The sequence below is a fragment of the Paroedura picta genome, chromosome 2, assembly GCF_049243985.1.
Source record: "Paroedura picta isolate Pp20150507F chromosome 2, Ppicta_v3.0, whole genome shotgun sequence".
Lineage (NCBI taxonomy): Eukaryota > Metazoa > Chordata > Lepidosauria > Squamata > Gekkonidae > Paroedura > Paroedura picta.
This window is the reverse complement of record NC_135370.1, coordinates 32,149,531-32,171,549: the sequence shown is the minus strand read 5'-3', so window position 1 is coordinate 32,171,549 and position 22,019 is coordinate 32,149,531. Positions and strand designations below refer to the sequence as shown.

The 22,019-nt window shown below is 44.7% G+C and overlaps 1 protein-coding gene across 4 annotated transcripts in view; it reads right to left on the bottom strand.

Annotated features, from left to right (window-relative positions):
- Window positions 1–22,019, bottom strand: part of PDE11A (phosphodiesterase 11A) — a 257,181-nt gene that overhangs the window by 47,326 nt on the left and 187,836 nt on the right. For all 4 annotated transcript variants that reach the window (XM_077319616.1, XM_077319618.1, XM_077319617.1 and 1 more), the window contains 3 exons: window positions 15,765–15,874; window positions 10,947–11,037; window positions 4,706–4,806 (listed from right to left, as the gene is read on the bottom strand). In XM_077319616.1, coding sequence (XP_077175731.1) covers window positions 4,706–4,806; window positions 10,947–11,037; window positions 15,765–15,874 — 302 coding nt within the window. The remainder of the gene's footprint in view (window positions 1–4,705; window positions 4,807–10,946; window positions 11,038–15,764; window positions 15,875–22,019) is intronic.

The following is a 22,019-nucleotide window of genomic DNA, read 5'->3' as shown; positions in this document are numbered from 1 at the left end:
CCAATCATGGTGCAGACAACTTTGTCCTGATTGGTCCTGCCCCTGCAGATCCCGTCCTCCGTCCCTAGACTCTAGCCTCTTTGCTCTTAGATGCCTCAGTGCCTGGAGCCAGCAGCAGGTAAGGGGAGAGGCCCTGGGCAAAGGATCGTGGTGGAGGGCTTCCTAATGAGGGCCTCTTGGCCTGCTAGGCTGGCCTTCCTAACGAGGGCCTCTCAGCCTGCAAGGCTGGGCCTGCTGACTGCCTGCTAAGGAGCTCTGTTCCAGCCCTGCTAACAAACTGGCTAGCCCCTGCCTGCCCCACTTGATCTGGCTGCAAGCTGCCGCCCAAAGCCACCTTAAGCTGCCTGGTCGGTGGCCGGGGGAGAGGGCCCTTTCAAGGCCCGTTCATAGGAACAGACTTTGAAGCTAGTCAATAAATAAAGCCACAGTCAAAATATGTTTTTCTTGCACATTTGGCTCCATAAAATGTATCAAAATGCTTGCACGATGCCCCCCCCCAAAAAAGTTTCTAACACAATGCAAAGTCACACAGGCAGGAAAGAAAATTTCATTCCTCTCTTGCAGATTCATGGCATGAGGGCCTAACAACCCCTCTGGGAATACGAGCTGCAGTGATGACAATTTTAATGGCCTTGACTGGCTGGCCCATCAGCTTTAAATCAATCTTACCCTTAACTGTTCACAGGCAAGCCTGCACTGCGTCAGCACCACACAAGGTGTTTTTTTGTAAGAACGAGTGGCTCCTTATTTAATTTAAATAAAATAATCTGACATGTAGACACATTCGTTTTCTTCCTGAGAAAACAGAACTAAACGTGAAAATCCCCCTTTTCTCCATTGAGTCGTGCTCCTCGGGCAATTTATTAATTGACATGGAAATAAAATCTTCCGCCATGACCGAAAGGTGACCTTCTCCCGCCCGTCTTCAACAAGCTGTATTATGACAGCAGAAAGGAAGCAGAACAGCAGTAAGAATTATTTTAAAATGTATAAAAGTGACTTGTTGCCGCACCTGAACCCCACAGATTTCTGGGTTAGCAGACCTATTCTTTGTGCCAAATCACTGATTTGAAATCAGGGAACTAATAGAAATGAAGCGTTAGGGAGAGGAATGGGAACAGATCAAGATAGGTAGCCGTGTTAATCTGTATGCAGCAGCAGGAAAGAACAAGGAGTCCAGAAGCACCTTAAAGGCTAGCAAAATTTGTGGCAGAATAAGGCTGCAAGTAGAGCCTCCTGTGGTTCAGGGTGGTAAGGCAGCCGACATGCTGTCTGAAGCTCTGACCATGAGGCTGGGAGTTTGATTCCAGCAGCAGGCTCAAGGTTGACTCAGCCTTCCATCCTTCCGAGGTTGGCAAAATGAGTACCCAGCTTGTTGGGGGTAAATGGTAATGACTGGGGAAGGGAATGGCAAACCACCCCGTATTGAGTCTGCCAAGAAAATGCTGGAGGGCGTCACCCCAAGGGTCAAACATGACTCGGTGCTTGCACAGGGGATACCTTTACCTTTTACCTAAGGCTGCAAGCAGGCACAGAAGGAGAGAAGCAACAATGGTGATAAGAAGTGCCTTCGTCACAGCTGATTTACGGGCAACGTTTTCAAGGCAAGAGATGTTCAGAGGTGGTTGCCACTGGCAGCCTTGGAATAACCATTAAGCAGAATGAGCCATGCTTAGGGAACCGAAGGAATGGGGTGGGGTGGGGGGGCGCGAACTTGAAGATGGAATACTTCTGTTATGGCTATTCATAAAAATGATAGGCAGTGGAATTACTAGCACCGAGAAAGGGGTGGATGGCGTCAGGGGTAACTATGCAACAAGACAGGCTGGATGCCTTGTAGTAGTTTTGTTACGCCAGATGAGTTTTGTGGACTTGATCCGAAGTCTTTCTCATTTTAAAAAGTAGGAGAAAACTTGTAAAAGAACAAATAAAGTTATAAGTAGGCAATCATAAACATCATTTTGCATCTTGTGATCCATGAATATTGAGATGCTATATATCTGCAAGGTTAGAAAGCAATGGAATAAAAGATTTTGTTTTGTTTTGTACAAACAATGATATTTCTCCATTGGAAATCTTTTTTTTTAAAGGTTGTTCTCCAACATCTATTTCTGTAGAAAGAGGATTTTCAGAATTGAAAAGTGTGCTCTCGAGATCACATAATTTCAGTAGAATAATATCAGATCTTATGTCTTATAGTCTTTGTGAAGGTGATTAAATACTATTTTCAATACATTTTTGTATTTGCATTTCTGCCCTTGTAACAATGTTACTGAAAAATGCATTAAAAGAGGCGTGTGTGTGTATTGTTTACTGCTATTTAGTGTTAATTAAAAAAAAGTTTATATTTAATATAGTTGTGGGGTCTGGTCTGGGGGAGAGCCTGAATCTTTAATTTCTTATTTCACCTTCAGCACTTTATTAAGTCTTACTGTCTTGTCAGCTAAGCAATGGAAGGGCCAAGGGGCTGCCAATCCTAGCCTTCCTTGGTGGTCACCCATAAATTATATCAACCAGGGTTGACCCTGCTTCGCTTCTGAGACCTGATGAAATTGGGCTTCCTTGGCCATCTGAGTGAAGGCCCAGCGATATTCATTGGGAGACTAAGGCTGCAATTCTACTTCACTGACTGAGAAAGCAGGAGTGGAGAGGCATTTAAAGGGCATGCCAAGCAGCTGATCATGACAGGTCAGATGCTTGGTGCATCCCCCCGCCCCTGATTCTTCCTTTAAACTGGACACATTGTGGCCAAATCACAATTCAGATACCACTGAGTCAGCCGGTTTAAAATACAAGGATGGGCAATTGGGCTCAGATAGGTCCACAAAGTACCCAAATCAGCATTGGCTCAGGTACTTTTTAGTTTATCCAAACCAAATAAGTCATCCTCATTCTGGTTCCTCCTTGCCAAATGTTTACAGATGCCCGCTGAAGGAGGTGTGCCCCAACCCAGTGGTCCCCAACCTGCGGGCCGTGGCCCGGCGCCGGGCCGCGGCTCCCTCTCCCCGCCCCCCCGCAGTAAAAAACTTCCCAGGCCGCAAGCTTGCAGCCCGGGAAGCTACTTACTGCGGGAGGGCGGGGAGAGGGAATCAGGGCCGGGCTGCGGCCCGATCCGCGGGTGTGGCCCGAAGCGTGGGCGTGGCCCAATGCCCTGCCGGTCCCCAGCCTAATAAAGGCCACTGCCCCAACCTTTCTTCCTAGCTACAACGTCTTTGGGTCATTACAGCCAGCCCACATATTCCTGTCCCAGGTCCTGGAAAGGACTGAAACGCAGATGTATTTCAGCTTCAACACTGAAATAATGTCTGAAGGTACTCAGAGAAGCATTGTACTTTTAACTTAAAGCAATTTACAAGCACTGTTATCACCAATGGTGAGAAGGGGGGATGAGATTGCTGAAATGGATCAAAGTGGCAGTGGGCAATTCAATGGTGCCTTAAGTGAGCTTTCTCCTCTATCTCCTGCTTCGAGGACCTGTTGACACAACCTGGGTTTGCTCTGAGGGCTGCCAGCAAGCCTCACCCACTTGCTTTACCCTTACCTTTAGGGCAGGCTTTCTCAACCAGGGTTTCATGAAACCCTGGGGTTTCTTGACGAAATAGGTGGAGTTAATTGATTTTAAAGCATGTCTCTAAATGTGCTGAACATTTATTGGATGATATGACCATACTAGAAATAAAGGCCATTTTATAATTAAATAAAATGGGTGCTAGGGGCTATTCCCTAGGGAAGCCCTCGCAGGGAGAAAGCTTCCCAGGGGTCTGGGATGGGGGGGGCCACCGGGCCATGACCTGGGTTGTTCTCCCGGCCGTGTGCTGGTGCTGGGAGAAGGTGGGAGCCCACCCCCACACCCCGCATAGTCTCGGGGCCTTCTCCCAGCCCCAGGACCAGCCTGGAGCCGGGAGAAGGCTGCGGCGCCCCCCCCCCGCGGTGCATCCTGGGGCCTTCTCCGGGCCCCAGGAGCAGCCTCGCCACGTCACAAACGCGGCAAGGCCACTCCTGGGGCCAGGAGAAGGCGGTTGCGCCCCCCCCCCACCTCCACAACAGCCCTTACCCTTTTATTTAATTCGCTCCGCAGGAGTGGTTTAAGATAAGAGCCTTTTGTGGTGCAGGGTTTTAAGGCAGCCGACATGCTGTCTGAAGCTCTGTCCATGAGGCTGGGAGTTCAATCCCAGCAGCCGGCTCAAGATTGATTCAGCCTTCCATCCTTGCGGGGTCGGCAAAATGAGTACCCAGCTTGCTGGTGGGTAAAACAGTAATGACTGGGGAAGGGAATGGCAAACCACCCTGTATTGAGTCTGCCAAGAAAACGCTCGAGGGTGTCACCCCAAAGGTCAGACATGACTCGGTGCTTGCACAGGGGATACCTTTACCTTTATGACCATACAAGGCCATGTCAACCCAACCCATTCCCAAAACGGCCAATGATGGGCCTGGAGGGGGTGAGAAGGGGATTTGCCCTGCCAGTGAGGTTTGGAATTTTAAAAGCAGGCATGTTCCACCTTCAAAACAGCTACAAATAATATATGCAAAATGCCTGTGAGCCAAAAATCCAGCGAGCGCTGGAGTAAATAATTCAAACGATACTTAAATACTAACGTCTGGTATTATGTGCTGTGCGCCCTCCCTGGTATTTAAAAGGTCATTAGGGACTATAGCTTTTTTAGATTTTAATTTGTCAAATTCAGAAAATGCCAATACCTACTCAAAATAGAGAGTGAGGTCGGTTGCCAAGATCGACTTCTTCAGAAGCTGCATAAGGTCACTGTAGTCCTTGGAGGACAAGTTGGCAAAGATGTTGTGACCCTATAATGAAAGACATAGCGGAGTTAAATAGTTGAAAATCAATGCAGGGTTTTTAAAGGTTTTCCCCATCGCTCTGCAGTGCCTGTCATCATTACCACCAATAAATACTTCATACATTCGTTCAACCAAAGTCATGACAAAATATTTCCATCAGCCGCTGTAATTAAGATGCTGTCATCTTTTCTTCCCCTGCTAGATTGAAATTATACATAAAGACATTTAGTACATGCAAGTGATTAAACGGCATAACTCTTAATCTTTCCCTTTCTTTGGAACTATGTTGCTGAGGTCTTTGGCTGCTTCCTTAACAGAGTTATACACATTTGCAGACATATTACTGACATCTAGTTCAGGCGGATGTAGAATGTGTCAATAATGGGCTTAGGGTTCGATCAGATAGTCTATTGGCCTGTTTACTGAGATACACTTTTAAATTTAAATGGTTCTCTACCATCCTGACTACACTCCAACAAATTGGCATTGACTATGATTACAACTTATCTCTGAATGAATCCTCCATTATGTACCAGATCAAACAAAGGCTACTTGATCAGGAATTTCAAAAAATCCATCCCACTGTGTCAGCAATCTGCTCTCCCTGTGCGCTTGGTCTCCAAGTGAAGCACGGGATAATGCCGGCTTATTTCCATAACCTGGCAAATCCCCTCCATCGCAGAGCGTTTTCGCTTGCTCGGCTTAACGCCTTTCCATCTAAAGTATTACAAGGGAGATTTGCCAAGATCCCCTTCGAAAACAGACTATGCACCTGTGAATCAAGTTCTCCTGACACCATCCAACATATCCTACTGGATTGTCCCTTGTTCACTGAACAGAGAAGGCATATCATACCTCTCATACCAAAACGGAGAAACCATTCAAGAGACCTGATTTGCCAATTTTTACTGAGTGATAAGGACGACGACGTCACTTTTATTACGGCTGAATTTCTGTCCTCAGTTTTTAAATTTAAACTGTCTGACGTATCCTGACTAACTTTGTTTATCCTGCTTATCTGTTTTATGCCAATAAAGGTATTGTATTGTAATAATGGGCTTAAGTCTCCATGAGTTCAAGGGAATTCACTTCCAGATGCATATGTCTAGGACCCCTTGAGTCTTCATGAGCATCTCTTCTCCTGTTTCTTTAGGGTTCTTCAGGCACGTCCATGTGCTCCCCTGCTAGCTGATAATCCACATGTGCAAAGAGGCATAGGGTAGACACCCCCCACCTGCTATATCCAGGACACTTACAATAGCATGTACTCTTGATAAAAAGCCCCAGGATTCAAGTGGCAAGCTAGCAGAGAAATATGGGGGGAAATCAGAATCACCCCAAAGATGTGTTGAATGAAAGGTGACATCCAGGGTGCTTAAACTACCGACCCCCTTCCCCTTCCACAAATGGCCAATGATGGGCCTGGAGGCGGTGGGAAGAAGAAGAAGAAGAAGAATTGGTTCTTATATGCCACTTTTCTCTACCCAAAGGAGGCTCAAAGCGGCTTACAGACGCCTTCCTTTTCCTCTCCCCACAACAAAAACCCTGTGCGGTGGGTGAGGCTGAGAGAGCCCTGATATTACTGCTTGGTCAGAACAGCTTCAGCAGTGCCATGGCGAGCCCAAGGTCACCCAGCTGGCTGCATGTGGGGGAGTGAGGAATCAAACACAGCTCACCAGATTAGAAGTCCACACTCCTAAACACTACACCAAACCGGAAGGGGAGGGGTCCCAGATGGGCATGTGCTTCCCAACCATATTCTATATGTTTGTGTCACTCCTAGGGTTTCTCAAAGCCTGAAGAATGTTTCAGACATTTCTGAATGATAAAAAAGTTGAGAAAGGCTGACCTACATACTTATAAGTGCACATAAAAGTGTCCATATGCTCACTGCACAATTTTGAAAGTAAATGGTCGTAGAAATCAGGTTCCTGGCTAGGTGGAGAGAATCGTATGTGCATAAAGGTAAAGGTATCCCCTGTGCAAGCACCGAGTCATGTCTGACCCTTGGGGTGACGCCCTCTAGCGTTTTCTTGGCAGACTCAATACGGGGTGGTTTGCCAGTGCCTTCCCCAGTCATCACCGTTTACCCCCCAGCAAGCTGGGTACTCATTTTACCGACCTCGGAAGGATGGAAGGCTGAGTCAACCTTGAGCCGGCTGCTGGGATTGAACTCCCAACCTCATGGGCAGACAGATTCAGACAGCATATCGCTGCCTTACCACTCTGCGCCACAAGAGGCTCTTCTTGTGCATACGTGTATATAAATGTAGACTCTATGCATATATTCCAATGGATGCATATCAGTTGGCGGCAGATTGGCCACTGAAATCCCACTCCCTACCAACACTTACATTCCAAACCCTTTGAACATCCGGTTTTCCCCCTGGCTCTCTATGGCTCTCTAAATTTTTTTTATGGCTCTCTAAATTTATTTATTTTTATTTTATTTTTCGATTTTTATACCACCGCTCTCAGAAAGGCTCACGGTGGCTTACAAGTATAAAACAATAATTCCATTAAAAACCAATAAAAACAGCCCTTGTCAAAAACCAAACAGATGGCAATCACCACCTTAAGATTTTAAACACTCCACCCCCTATCCCCCGATTCAGCTCGAGGGCCAAGTTCTCTTCCTATGGGGAGTTTGTAGAATTTAGGGAGGAAAGCATGCCAGAATCCACCTCTCTTCCCAGATTCAACAATGATTTTTTTCTGTTCAACCCCCCCCCCCAGTGCTAATACATCCGATAATTGTCTCTGCTGTTTTATCAGCATTGTCTCCTTCCATCTTTGTCACCAGTTGCTCTTCTAATCCTTATAGGACCACCTCTTCCCCATGTATGTTCACCTTCTAAGGCACCCTAAAAACAACACGTTAAGAAAGGTTCTTGCTGGAGTCTTATTATGATGTGTGTTATTTATGATGGGTGAATTAATGATCTATTAAGGTAATCATCACCAAAACCACCACCCTAGTGTAGGAGGAGCTTTTATGATCTTTACAATGGCTGTAAATATTTCACTGTAATTTATTTTGAACCTCTAGTATTTTGGAAAAGGAAGCTGAAGTTCATAATTTATCTGTTAGATAAATAGGTGCCAACTGTCCCATAATCCAAGTTCAGCGCTGAAGAAATATAAGACCTGTATTCAGAATACATTAAGCATACTGCCTACTGACTCACTCGGAGCAAAATAATATTTGATCGTGTTCCAAGGATGAAGTTTTCCAAAAGCAGAATGTCAGAGACTAGGAGAAACCGGAAGATTGCAATGAAATACTGTTCTTATTCCAACAAATATATATTTGGGAATATGCACTCTGCTTCTTATTCCCTCCAGAAGAAAAGGAGCATCTGCTTGGCATGTAGAAGGTCCCAAGTTCAATGCCCAGCATCTCCAGTTAAAAGGATCAGGTGATGGTAGGCTAGGTGGAAAACATCAACCTGAGGTCAGGAAGAGCCAAGCTACTATGAGCACTCAAAACTAACAAAAGAACGTAAGAAGAGCCTGCTGGACCAGACCAGTGGTCCATCTAATCCTGCACTCTCACAAAATGGCCAACCAGTTGACCTGGAGGGTAAACAGGACACAGAAGCTGAGGCCCTCTCTGGCTGCAGACACCGAACACTGTTATTCCAATCTCTGCAACATCTGGATATGGAGACTCTCTTCAGACACCATGGCTAGTTGCCATTGAAGGACCTCTCCTCCATGAATCTGTCTAACCCCCATTTAAAGCTATCTAGTGACCATCACTACCTACTCTGCCAATGACCTTGACAGACCAGTGGTCTGACTCAGAATAAGGCAGCTTCACATGTTTAAGAAGTATTCATCTGGTCTGGATGAACATGAAGCATGCACAACACAACAGCAGTTCCTCGATGCCTCAGAACCCCAGATTTCAAGGGTGACTGGACTTCTTGTAGAGAAGGAGAGAAGTTTCGTTGTCTTTCCATGGAACTGTGAATCAGAACCAAGAGGACAAAGACTGGTGCCAGGAGCCAGTTCAAAAGTTATGGCCAGCATACCCTGCTGCAAATTAGTATGCTATAAATGTAAATTGGGATATTGATCATGACATTTTCTTTGTTTACAGATCTATCCGAAACAGTTGTGGGTGTAAAGTGCCTTCAAGTCACAGCCTTCAAGTCCAGGACCGGCGTACCTGGGGGATTTTCCTTACAATCCCCCAAGAGCATTACGATTCTCAGATCAGGATCTGCTCAGGGTCCTTGGCCGAAAGAAGTGAAATTGGCCTTGACCGGGGCCAAGGCGTTTTCAGCCCTGTCCACAGCCTGGTGGAACAAATTCCCGAGGGAGATCAGGGCCCTGTGGGACCTCAGTCAGTTCTGCTGGGCCTGCAAGGTGGAGGTGTTCCACTGGATTTATGGTTAAGGCCCACAATAACATCCACTGAATAGCTGACTTCACTGCCAGGAGAAGGAGGAACTGGAAGTTTGGCTCCCTCCTAGAGATCAGTCTGGGTATTTTAGAGGGGTTGATTGTGTAGATCAGGGGGAGTCAAACTACGGCCCTCGATATGTCCATGGACTACAATTCCCATGAGCCCCCGCCAGTGTCCGCTGGCAGGGACTCCTGGGAATTGTAGTCCATGGACATCTGGAGGGCCGCAGTTTGACTACCCCTGGTGTGGATAGACTGTTTTAAAGTTTTAAATTGTATGTTTTAAACCAGTGGTCCCCAACCTTTTTATCACCGGGGACCACTCAACGCTTGACAATTTTACTGAACCCCGGTGTGTGTGTGTGTGTGGGGGGGGTAGTTTACTCCTCTACTCTCAACCACTGCCCTAACGCTCTCTGATTGCTATGGTAATGTTTAAGCATCCCTTCAAAATACGATACAGACACGCCACAACAATGAACATAAGGAACATTTTATTTTCATGGAAATTTTAACTCATGACAATGACAAATCAATGGGAACCCTGAGCTTGTTTCTCTGCAATGAGATAGTCCCATCTGGGAGTGATGGCAGACAATGACACTCGAAGTGTGCTGTAAAGGGCCGGGGGGGATGAAGTAAAGGGCCGGGGGGGGGGGGGGTCCTATGCGGCCCACCTCCAATTAGTCAAAGGACCACATGTGGTCCGCGGCCCACAGGTTGGGGATCACTATTTTAAACTGTATGTTCGTTTTATTGATGTTACCCGCCCTGAGTGTTTGGAAGGGCAGGCTATAACTAAAAATTTATCATCATCATCATCATCATGGCAACCTCTCATAGCATTTACAAGGTGAGAGAATGCAGAGGTAGTTTTCCACACCCACGTAGCAACCTTGAACTTCGGTGGTCGGTGGTCTCCCATCCAAGTACTAATCAGGACCAACCCTGTTTCGTTTCTGAAGTCTGACGTGAGCAGGCTACCCTGGGCCATCCAAGTCAGGTTCCTAAGCAGCTATAACCTCTTTCATCCATTGTCAAGAAGATCAGAAGGGTGTAATTCCGTTCAGGATCACACTGTCAATTTGCTAACCACTGTAACACCTAAGCCATAAACCAAAAATAAACACAACCCTTGGCATTTCATTATTAGGATCAACAGAGTGAGTCATTCACAATCAGATTTATTAATTTTTCCCCCCTACAGATCTATTTGTGCTCTGTAAAAAAGATGTTCAGCGCTGAGGAAGGAGAGAAAGAAACGCAACCAACAATTTACCTCACAAAATAAATAGCTGAGTTTTCTAACGAGGTGAACTTGTTTTCTAAAAATACCAAGTGGGCTACGGTGGAATGGGATCAGACTATACAGTTACTGTATTAATTAATGAAGCGAGCAGCAATGTTAAACCTATATTCCGGGGGAAAGGGAATACAATATTTATGATGTGGAATAATTTACTAGGATATTCCAGCTCTACAGCTATAAATGGCAAAACCCAGAAACATTCCAGGTTGGTTTGCCTTGCTGTATTTCTCTGGCACAGAGAGCTCACGTTACAAAAACATCGTTCCAAAAACTCAGCAACACATCTGTCAAAATCTTAGAATGTTTTTTACGCATCTTGGCAGTAATGGGAATGGATAATCGATATGCTTTTGGGTAGAGAAAAAGAAATACAAGGTTTACTATAGACATCTGCATCTACAAAAACATTCAGATGGCTTCGTACCTCGCTTTGAAGAATCATGACAGCATGGTTAAAGTGGTGATGCTCCAGGGTAGCAGACGTCCCATACAGTTGAGCCAAAGCGGATCCACTCCTGGGGAAAAAAACATGTAAACGGCAGAAATTGTGAATCCAGTGCTGTCCAGTTTCACCAGCCGTGAGCCCAAGCAAGTAAACCAAAACCCCAACTTCAAAAATATGTTATTCCATGCTGGAGTTGATTTATTACACGGTTGTTCATCAAGCAAGTCAAGTAGCAGGCTGCTAGGGGTTTTGTCCACGGTGGGGCCTTATATCAATCGTCATTCCACTCATACTCACAATAAACAGAGTAACTCAGAGTAGGAGCCAGAGCAGGCTGAATATCATGTATTTTACTCTCAAGTACAGATCTACGGTGAGGATCAAAAAATCCACTTATAAGTGGTGCCCCACGTTTAGGGGATTGTAATTCACAAATCTGGGAGTTTGCTGAAAACGTCTGGGTAATTAAGAATATCTCAGTATATCTTTTAACAGGGTTGTACTCTTATGGTATTTAAAAGTTCTGGCATAAAAGAGACAACTGCTTTCTGAACTACAGTTAGCATTTTAACTTTCTAATTCACAGAGCGTTCAATAGTATTATACATAGTAATGGGCACAGCATTACACAGCTATATTAATTTTTCTAAGACTTCCGATTCTCTGAATTCCTTTGTTATGCAGCTTCTTACAGATATAAACCTTACAAAATGATTCTCCTGTTTAATATTGGATAGTACTTCATGGTCTGTATTTCTGATTATGCAAATAATTTGGGCAATCCTATATCAAATGACATGTCTGTTTATGTTGAACCATTAAACATCTGCACACTCAGATTATGGGAAACAGGATGCTGGATGAGGTAAGATTAAATAAAACAGGACACTTGTATAAATCTGAGTAAATGGTCCATCAGTTTCCCTGGGAGGAGCAAGTTCTCTCTGTTTTCAATTTGTGGACATGAAACAGCATTAGATTGGAATAATGCTACACTGAACTGCAGTGTATACTTGATTATATGTCTGATTTATGATCTGGGTTTTGGGCCCTATAAGTGCTACACATGAGGATGCCTATGTACATATACAGATATCTTTTATTATCTGTTGACCTATTTGTCCATTTCTCTCTTACATGCTTATACATAGAATACATCTATGTTACGGCCCTGCACACATAAAGCCTGCACATGTGTATAAAGTGCCATCTTAATAAGAGATATAGCTTTATAAACCCACTGAAACCAATGGACCAAAAACTGTGTAACTCTGCTTAGGATGGTATTGTAAGTCTCACCATGTGGATAAACCATTTTTCTGTGCTTTGTGTCATTCTTAAGATAATATACAACGGAAAAAAAAATAGGTGAGCAAAGTTTCCAGCTTGGTGTAGTGGTTAGGAGTGCGGACTTCTAATTTGGCAAGCTGGGTTTGATTCTGCGCTCCCCCACATGCAGCCAGCTGGGTGACCTTGGGCTCACAAGGCACTGATAAAACTGTTCTGACTGAGCAGTGATATCTGGGCTCTCTCAGCCTTTCCTACCTCACAGGGTGTCTGTTGTGGGGAGAGTAAAGGGAAGGCAACTGTAAGACGCTTTGAGACTCCTTCAGGTAGAGAAAAGTGGCATATAAGAATCACCACCACCACCATCTCCTCTTCTTCTTCTTCCTCCTCCATAAAACCCAGCCAGAATGCAATATGAAAATTTCTAAACAGCAAACAAGGATGCCGGGACAGAACGTATGGCACAGCAAGAAAAATTAACATCCAGTTTTTCAAAAAGATGCAACTATTTAAAAATAATTCTTCTGCCAAGGCTTCATACACCTCAGACTGTTTAAAATGCTAAGTGGAATCTTCAAAGGGAAACTATGAAATGCAGTTCCTAAGATGAGAATTGTTGGGCGGTGGTGGAAGGCAATAGGGTTTGACTGTCACCACAGATTAATCAGCACCAGTATTTCACTTCTGGGATCCAGCCCTAAAGCAACAAGATGGGGGTCTGTTTGTTCTTTTAAAAACAAGAAGAAGAAGAGTATAAGAGATTATGCTGGGAACGACGAGGAGTCTCCTAGGAACTTATGTTATAAAGCTGTGGAACAGTGATATTTAATCATCTCAGGGCAGCTGAAAGCAGGGGGGGGGGGATAAGAAAGAAACATCCCTAGAGAACACTGCAGAGGTCTATGATCAGAGTAATTTCAGGGAGCTGTAATGTTGTTTTCAATCACACGCCTCTTGATCTCTCAGTCACACTCAACCTGGTGCCAAGAAACTGAAGCGGGGGGGATGAGATGATGACCAGATTTTAGGAGGAAAAAATACCTTTGGAAAGTTGCCAGTAATATATGTGAGATCCTAGATTCAAAACAGCCTGCTTTCTCAATTTGATTTTTAAAATATTGAGCATTAAATCACTCTAAGATATCGCACAATAACTGAACTACCCTAACTATGTGCAGAACATTTATCTGTTTCAATGGGGGGGGGGGGGGAGAGGAAGACCGGAGTTCAAAGCGATCTGAATTCAACAGGACAATGGAATAAACAAAGTAAGTGCAGACTCTGCCCTAGACTCGTTACCTTTAATGAGCTTAGAATGGCCTAATTTTGCTTAAGATAGCAATATGTGCTGCACCTGAAATACAGTCACGGAAAGACTGTGCTAGCTTTACATGAACACGAGGGACCGCCAACAAAGACAGCCACTGACTGATGGAATGTCTCTTTAAGCTGTCTTTTTAAAAGGCCGAGCATACATCATTCTAACAGAGGAAACAGGTGAGGGTAACCATTTTAAAAAAAAAAGTCAAGTTCTTTGTGCTGTAATTTGTTGCATTACAGCACTGGACCCCCTCATAATGCCCATCACCACCCCTCTGGATTCAGGGATCTGAACCTGACACCCTTTTGAAGCAGATTTCCATTTTAATGTTCAAGTTTCACAGGGTAGCCATGTTGGCCCACAATAAAACAGCTACATCTGGGTCCTTGTTCGTCTCCCAATTGCTTTGAATCTGGCTTTAATATTCAAGTTCTTTTAGCAACTCAAGAACTATTCACAGGAAACAAGACATAAACATACATCTGATGTTCCAGCTTAGGATAACTGCCCTGGACATATGACAGAGAGGAAGTAGGTTTAGAGTTGATTGGTGAAGGTTTTTAACAGTAGTAGTAGAAGAAGAGCTGGTTCTTATATGTCGCTTTTCTTTACCCGAAGGAGGCTCAAAGCGGCTTACAGTTGCCTTCCATTTCCTCTCCCCACAACAGACACCCTGTGAGGTAGGTGAGTCCGAGAGAGCCCTGATATCCCTGCTCGGTCAGAAGAGCTTTATCAGTGCCATGGTGAGCCCAAGGTCACCCAGCTGGCTGCATGTGGGGGAGTGCAGAATCAAACCCAGCTCACCAGATTCAAAGTCCACACTCCTAACCACTACACCAAGCTGAGTATCGGTCTTTGATCTTTTATTGTTTGAATTATTGTTGGGAGCTTCCGTGAGTTGGCTGGCCAGGAATGGCAGCTTACAAATAAATAAATACCACCCCCATACATTGCCTTCAAGTTCCTAGGAAAAGGTTTTCAAGCATGCGTTTCCCATCCATATTTCTTTTTGTTGCGGTTGTTCTGTGGTAGGGCACTCCGAAACATACTCCTAATAATAATTATTAAATGCTGTAGGCTTTGCACTCTCCCCCCCCCCCCCAATATTTGTCTGGCAGTTCATAATTTAATCAGATTTCATTGTAATAGAAAAATCTGGTAATAATGATAATTTAAAGATGGGGGCAGCAGGTTGCTCTGGGATTCAGAGTCATCTGCTTCTGGCCTCTTCTGCAGAACCATTCCTATAAAGTTTCTTTTTCAAATATAACAGTTAAGGTGGTGAATTAAAGTTACCAAATGAAGAAATCATAAATCAAAAGACATTTAGATATCTAGCAACAGTCTATTCCCGGCTTTTTCAACCAGAGTTTAGTGGGGCTTCTTGATGACCCTGGAAGGGTTTCCTGAATGGGTGGGAATTAATTTTTTAATCAAGTTGTGAATAATAAATGTGTCAGTATAGTTGTTGTGATGCACTTATTGAGTTTTATGAGTTTGTGCAGTATGTGTCATATTGGACTTGTGTTCTCTGCAAACCACCCTAAGCCTCAAGGGCCGGCAGTATAAAAAGGGAACAAATAAATAAATATTAGAAGTCCTGTTTGCAAAACTGCATATTTCAGTTTTGAATGTGACTGGTTGTCTTATTACTCCTCGATAAGACCTTCATAAGAGGGTGGCACAGAAACCAGAATGACAGATGGGGAATTTTTAATGCTACCTATATTGGGATATGCAGATCTATGAAATGGAATCCAGCCAGCAGATCATCTAGAGCAGGGGTAGTCAAACCGCGGCCCTCCAGATGTCCATGGACTACAATTCCCAGGAGCCCCTGCCAGCATCCGCTGGCAGGGGCTCATGGGAATTGTAGTCCATGGACATCTGGAGGGCCGCGGTTTGACTACCCCTGATCCAGATTTTTTATCAGCATAGCATACGATACAGAAATTCACACAGGCCAAGCCAAATCAACAGTATGATACAAAGGGTATCATGCTGTTTTAAAGCGCAATTTAAAGAGAGGAAAAAGAATAGGGAATTACAAGATGGATAGCCCTTCTTAAAGCAAAACATGAGAATACTTCGACTTGACATTGCCCCTTAAAATTAATGTTTTCTTCTATAACCTCTGACACATTTAGCTCTCATATGGAAGACAAAGTAACAAGAATTAAAGAACATACTTGGCTTGAAAGGCATTGTTGGTCCCTCTGTGGTCAAGGTCGTGGCACAAACATCCCACAATCAAAGCTAAAATTTCAATTTCTGTCAGAATCTCCTGAAATCCCGCTGTCTGAAAATAGAAAAACAATATCGGTGACCTCAAGTGAAAGCAGCGTCCAGGGATGTGGTTAAAAACGATAAAATTGGATACTTAAAATGATAACATTGAATAAGAACTGACCCATTGTTCAAAGTATCCCAGGTCCTTGGCCGATGCAGCTTAAAAGGACAATTATCACTTGAATCATTTTCCTTCTGCAATATATGAACTCATCCATACAAAAAGCTAACACTAGATCCATGACCAAATAGCAATTTAAAATCCCTCCGTTTTGCCAGATAAGTGTGATTTTGCTGACATTGCAATAAGGTAGTCAGTTCGCAAAACAACTGCTGTTGTAATTCATCTCACGTTTGTGACTGAACAATTTACTGACTGTGGAATGGGATTGGTTTCTGTCTGGTATGGTCATATGATATTACAGGCGACATATTAATATGACTTAAATGGAAACAGGATTTGGGGAAGAGACTTGAGAACAGAATGCGAAGTCATCACCCCCTTTCTATATAATGTTCAATGATCAGCATATTGTTGCTAACTGTCTGATAACATGCTTGGTTGTGTGGCGGTAGCTGGACACAGGAATGAGAATATGCAGATATACCTCAGGGATGTTGCAGTTAAACCCCATGGTTCTTTTGCCTTGGCAATGTGAGTTGGTCTTGCCTTTTGTATGACAACAGACATAGACTCATAGAGTTGGAAGGAACCTCATGGGTCCCCCTGCACTATGCAGTACATTCACAACCCTATCACTCATCTACTGTAATCTGCCGCCCCTTGAACCTTCACAGAATCAGCCTCTCCGTCAGATCACTCTCCAGCTGCAGGCAGCTGTTAGTGCAGTGTGTCCCCAGCTGAGGTTGCAGCTGGGTGGCTCGGTTTTCTAGGGGCAAGGCATCCTCCAGGGGAGCCCCAGGGACTGGAGGCCCCCTGGGCATAGAATTCACCAGCACGGATCTGCAGCCTCCAAACCTCGGAGGGAAGTAGAAGGGGAAGGGGGTAGTTAGGGGTCAGGGATGGAAGGTCCGCTGGACCTGGCTGCTGGATAGACAAGCAAGCCGGTTGGAGGAGGAGACACTCAGAGGTGGGGCAGCTGTCCTGAGTGGGTGTTAAATTCTGAGAGGCGCTTAAGCTATGCTCCTCCTCCAAGCCCTTACCAGAAATATTGTGGAACAGATTGCAATAAAAGCATAGCCACTAATTAGTTAAAAGTCGAAACAACATCTGAAGAATAAATTCAACTTAAGTTAATCAAGCAAGTCTGCAATCCAACAGGTGTCTGCAAAACATCTGTACACCGCCCGTGGCGCCGCGGGCGCCACGGACTAAATAAAACAGTAAGGGGTTCTGGGGCGGGATGTGTCCGGGATGAGGAAGGGTCCGGATTGGACCCTTCCTCATGACAGACAACCGGAGGGACCAAACGGCAGGCGCGAAGCGCCTGCCGATTGGTCCCTCCGATTCCCAGCCCCAGCAACTGCGAGCCGCGCTCAGCGCGCCTCGCAGTTGCTCCCGGCCTGACGTGGTGAGAGGCGCGAAGCATCTCTCACCGCGTCAGGCCGGCCCCAAGGAAGCCCCCGCCGCAAACACAACACAAGACTCCAGCCGCCGAGAAGCTGCAGAAAAAAAAAGAAACACCCCCGGAGGAGCCTTTCGCCGCTAGCGCGACGAGAGGCAGCAGAAAAAAAAACCCCTGTAGGAGCTCCAAGCCGCCGCGCCGACGAGAGGCAGCAGAAAAAAATTAACCCTGTAGGAGCCTTTCGCAGCTCCACGCAGCAGAAAAAAAAACCCTGTAGGAGCCTTTCGCAGATCCAAGCAGCAGAAAAAAAAACCCTGTAGGAGCCTTTCGCAGATCCAAGCAGCAGAAAAAAAAACCCTGTAGGAGCCTTTCGCAGATCCAAGCAGCAGAAAAAAAAACCCTGCAGGAGCCTTTCACAGCTCCAAGCAGCAGAAAAAAAAACCCTGTAGGAGCCTTTCGCAGATCCAAGCAGCAGAAAAAAAAACCCTGTAGGAGCCTTTCGCAGATCCAAGCAGCAGAAAAAAAAACCCTGCAGGAGCCTTTCACAGCTCCAAGCAGCAGAAAAAAAAACCCTGTAGGAGCCTTTCGCAGATCCAAGCAGCAGAAAAAAAAACCCTGTAGGAGCCTTTCGCAGATCCAAGCAGCAGAAAACAAAACCCTGAAGGAGCCTTTCCCAGCTCCAAGCAGCAGGAACAAAAACCCCTGTAGGAGCTCCAAGCCGGCACGCCCACGAGAGCTAGCAGAAAAAAAAAACCCTGCAGGAGCCTTTCACAGCTCCAAGCAGCAGAAAAAAAAACCCTGTAGGAGCCTTTCGCAGATCCAAGCAGCAGAAAACAAAACCCTGAAGGAGCCTTTCCCAGCTCCAAGCAGCAGGACAAAAAACCCCTGTAGGAGCTCCAAGCCGGCACGCCCACGAGAGCTAGCAGAAAAAAAAAACCCTGCAGGAGCCTTTCACAGCTCCAAGCAGCAGAAAAAAAAACCCTGTAGGAGCCTTTCGCAGATCCAAGCAGCAGAAAATAAAACCCTGTAGGAGCCTTTCCCAGCTCCAAGCAGCAGAAAAAAAAAAACCCTGTAGGAGCCTTTCACAGCTCCACGCAGCAGGAAAAAAAAGCACCTCCTGGTGTCCCCTGGGTCCTAGCGCCCATTGCATTCCTGGTTGCAATGGGCTTTCTGGCTAGTCTCAGATAATTACAAAAGTGTCATAGTTAACATAAAATATAGCTGATGTCAGCTTTGTACATAAGGCACTATAAAGAGGATCATGGTGCCCCCTCTTTTATAATTTACGGATATAAAGCCAGAATGCATACCATAGAATAATAGCAGAGAATTTAGTTTTGCCAGAAAAAAAATGAATGACCTTAATTCATGAATTTGAAATAAATCATGGAGGTCACTCTTTCATGGGAGGAAATGAACTGCAACAAAGATTGCCCACTTTCTTGTGCTTTATTATTATGGCAAAGGTATCCCCTGTGCAAGCACCTGGCCACGTCTGACCCTTGGGATGACGCCCTCTAGTGTTTTCTAGCTTTATTATTAGATACAGGGTTAAACTTTTCTTATCTGCACTGTTGTTTTCTGCTGTTTTCAAAAATGTTAAAGAGAACACCTGAAGAAGCATGATTAATGCAAATATGGGTGGGATCAAACAGCCTTTCTTATATTTAAAAGGTCTTACTCCCATGAGTAATATTATGGTTATCAATGACAGTACTCATGGGAGTTAAAATGATGGATGAATGGGTTGCACTGTCAGGTCCCTGGTTCTCAAAGGCCAAGCCATATAGGGGGGTAACAGTATAAATTATTAAACACACAAAAGACTGCAGAGCTGTGGAGCCATTTTAAGCCCTGATATTGCATTCAGGACAACACCCACACGAAGGACTAAAGCACACACAATCTTGTATAAGAATATAGCATGGATCACTGGCCCTCAATCATTTCAGACCTAAGACCCTTCTTGGACTTCAGGTGGGACCCACTGACTTACAAGGATGTAATAGAAAATGATGCCCTATGATGTCAGAGTCACATGACAGAAAGCAGAGCTCAGCCTGTGACAAAAAGGAATCTTCTTCATCACTAAGTGACCTGACTGCTCCTCTCAGCATGCACATGCAAAGAAAGGCATAGGGTGGGACATTCTTGCTCCTCATAAATGTGCGCTAGCTGTAGGTCCTTCAAAAACAAAAACATATATGGCACTCTCGCCCTGAACCCTCCCTCATGCACAGGATTTTCCCTTTTTTTCTTCTTTCTTGCTGAGCAGCCTCTATATCTATTTTCTTCTTATTTGTTTGTTTATGGCTGTCCCACTCAGTTGCTTTAATATAAATATATTTTGATGCTGGCTCAGCCCAGGGAGATGAGGGAAGACAGAAAATCATATTTGTATATTTGATTTCTGAAATGGTACACACTTCTGCGAGAAAACCCAGAAGTGGCAGGATCATGCAAAAGATGGTTGGGAAGCATAACTGCATGTCCACCCAGGGCCCTTCCTCTTCTCACCCCCTCCAGGCCCATCATTGGCTATTGGGGGCAGGTGGGTCGACATGACCATATATGGTTATATCACGATAAACGTTTAACATATTTTAAAAATATATAAAAAATTAATTCCCATCCATTCCGGAAACCCTTCCAGGGTCTTCAAGAAACCTCAGGCTTTCATGAAAGCCTGGTGGAAAAAGTCTGATTGAGACAAAACAGATACAGGTCTTGTCAATCACAGATAAGCATGGCAGAGTACTGTGCCATTGCCAAAAAGAAAATCTGGGGAAACAGTGAAGGAATAAAAATAAGAAGAAACAGAGAAAGAAAAAGAAAGCTGGCCGAGAAACCCCTGAAGATACTGTTTTTGGTGTAGCAAGAGAACTAGCCAGGAAATACTCTCCCCCCTAGAGAGGCAAAACGTTCTATTGTAGGAGAGATCTGCATATGCGCAAAACGGTATAGTCCTTGCGTACAACCTTTAAGATGATTTTTGAGCTACACAAACCTTATCTAGAATGTGTTTTAGTTACACGTTTTTAAAATTCTAGAGTTCAGGGTAAATATTAAGAATGGGTAAGAGACACATATGTGTGATATGCTAAGAAGGGAATAGTAAAAGTATTAATTCTCAAAAAAGACGCCCGTATATATTCCCATTATGTGCTATTCAGCAGTGGTCCCCAACCCGTGGGCCGTGGCCCGGTGCCGGGCCACGAAGGCCTTGGTGCCGGGCCGCGGCTCCTTCTTCCCTCCCCCCTCGAAGCGAGAAGCTCGCCAGGCCGCGAGCAAATCGGCCGCCAAAGCAGCCAATTAGCTCACGGCCCGGCAAGCTTCTTGTTTCGGGAGGGGAGGGAAGAGAAGCTTGCCGAGCCGCAAGCTAATTGGCCGCTTTGGCGGCCGATTTGCCGGCGGCCCGGAGGGGCCAGGAGGGGGAGCCACAGCCGCCGGCATGGTGGCGGCGCAAATGCGCATGCACGGACTGCCGCGTGCGCACGTTTGTGCCCCTGCTGGGCGCAAACGCGCGTGCGCGGCAGTCCGCATATGCGTGTTTGCGCTGGGGCTGCTGCGTGTGCTGCCACGGACCGCTGCTCCCCCCACTCCGGAGCAGCGGTCCGCAGCAGCCGAAAGGTTGCGGACCGCTGCTATTCAGGATCATTTTGTTTCCCTGAACCTAACTAGGCTGACATCATAAATGTCATTCTTAAATATGTAACATCCACATTTTAAGATGCATATATATAGATAATAAATGCCAAAGGGATTGTTCAGTGTGTTTACTATAATGGCCTGTAATAAAAATATTCAACTGCCAATTCTCTAGTCCAGCCTCATTGGCAGTATTATCATAAAATCTAAAATAATCATGTGCTTTTCTTTCCTACATTACCAGTAAGTTGTGCAAAATTATTACATTCCATAAGAAGCTACGTAAAGCTTAGGAAGGAAGTGGGTGAAATGACAAAATCTGTACCTATATTTCAAGGTGTCTTTACTTAAGTATCTAGAGTTTAGTGACAACATCATTATCTGGGTAATATTACACCCAGGAACACTTTAATGTGGCATGGCCATTTATGAATACAGATTTCAAGGGGAAAAGTTATCCTTGTAGGACAATATAACACAATGTGAAGATCGCTAAAATATAATTTTATCCTTTGGCCTTTCAAATCTGCCATTACATTTTTAAACACACGAATGTTCTCCAGAATCTAATGTGCATTTTGAACTCTGTATTTTCTGCATAATTACATGTACGGCTAATTGTAAGGTATTTTAACTGCAATCAATACTCGAACAGATCATTTCAAAGCCTTCTGGAAACTGTACCAGTAGCCTTATGTTTATGTAGAATCCTATGAACACTGCTAGGAGTAAACCTCATTGGATATATACAGTAGGACTGTCTGCTAGCCCTCTGACTAGCTAGAAGGGCAACCATGTTAGACTGCTAATGGCAAAACCTTCAGAAAATGCCACTCTATTGTAAAATCTAATACATTTAGTACATAGTAAATGATGGATGAATATATTCCGAAAACAGAAATACTGTACAGAATGAAATCAACAAGATACACTCACTTGGAGTCAACAAACCCATTGATATAGATATTAGCCGAGGAATAC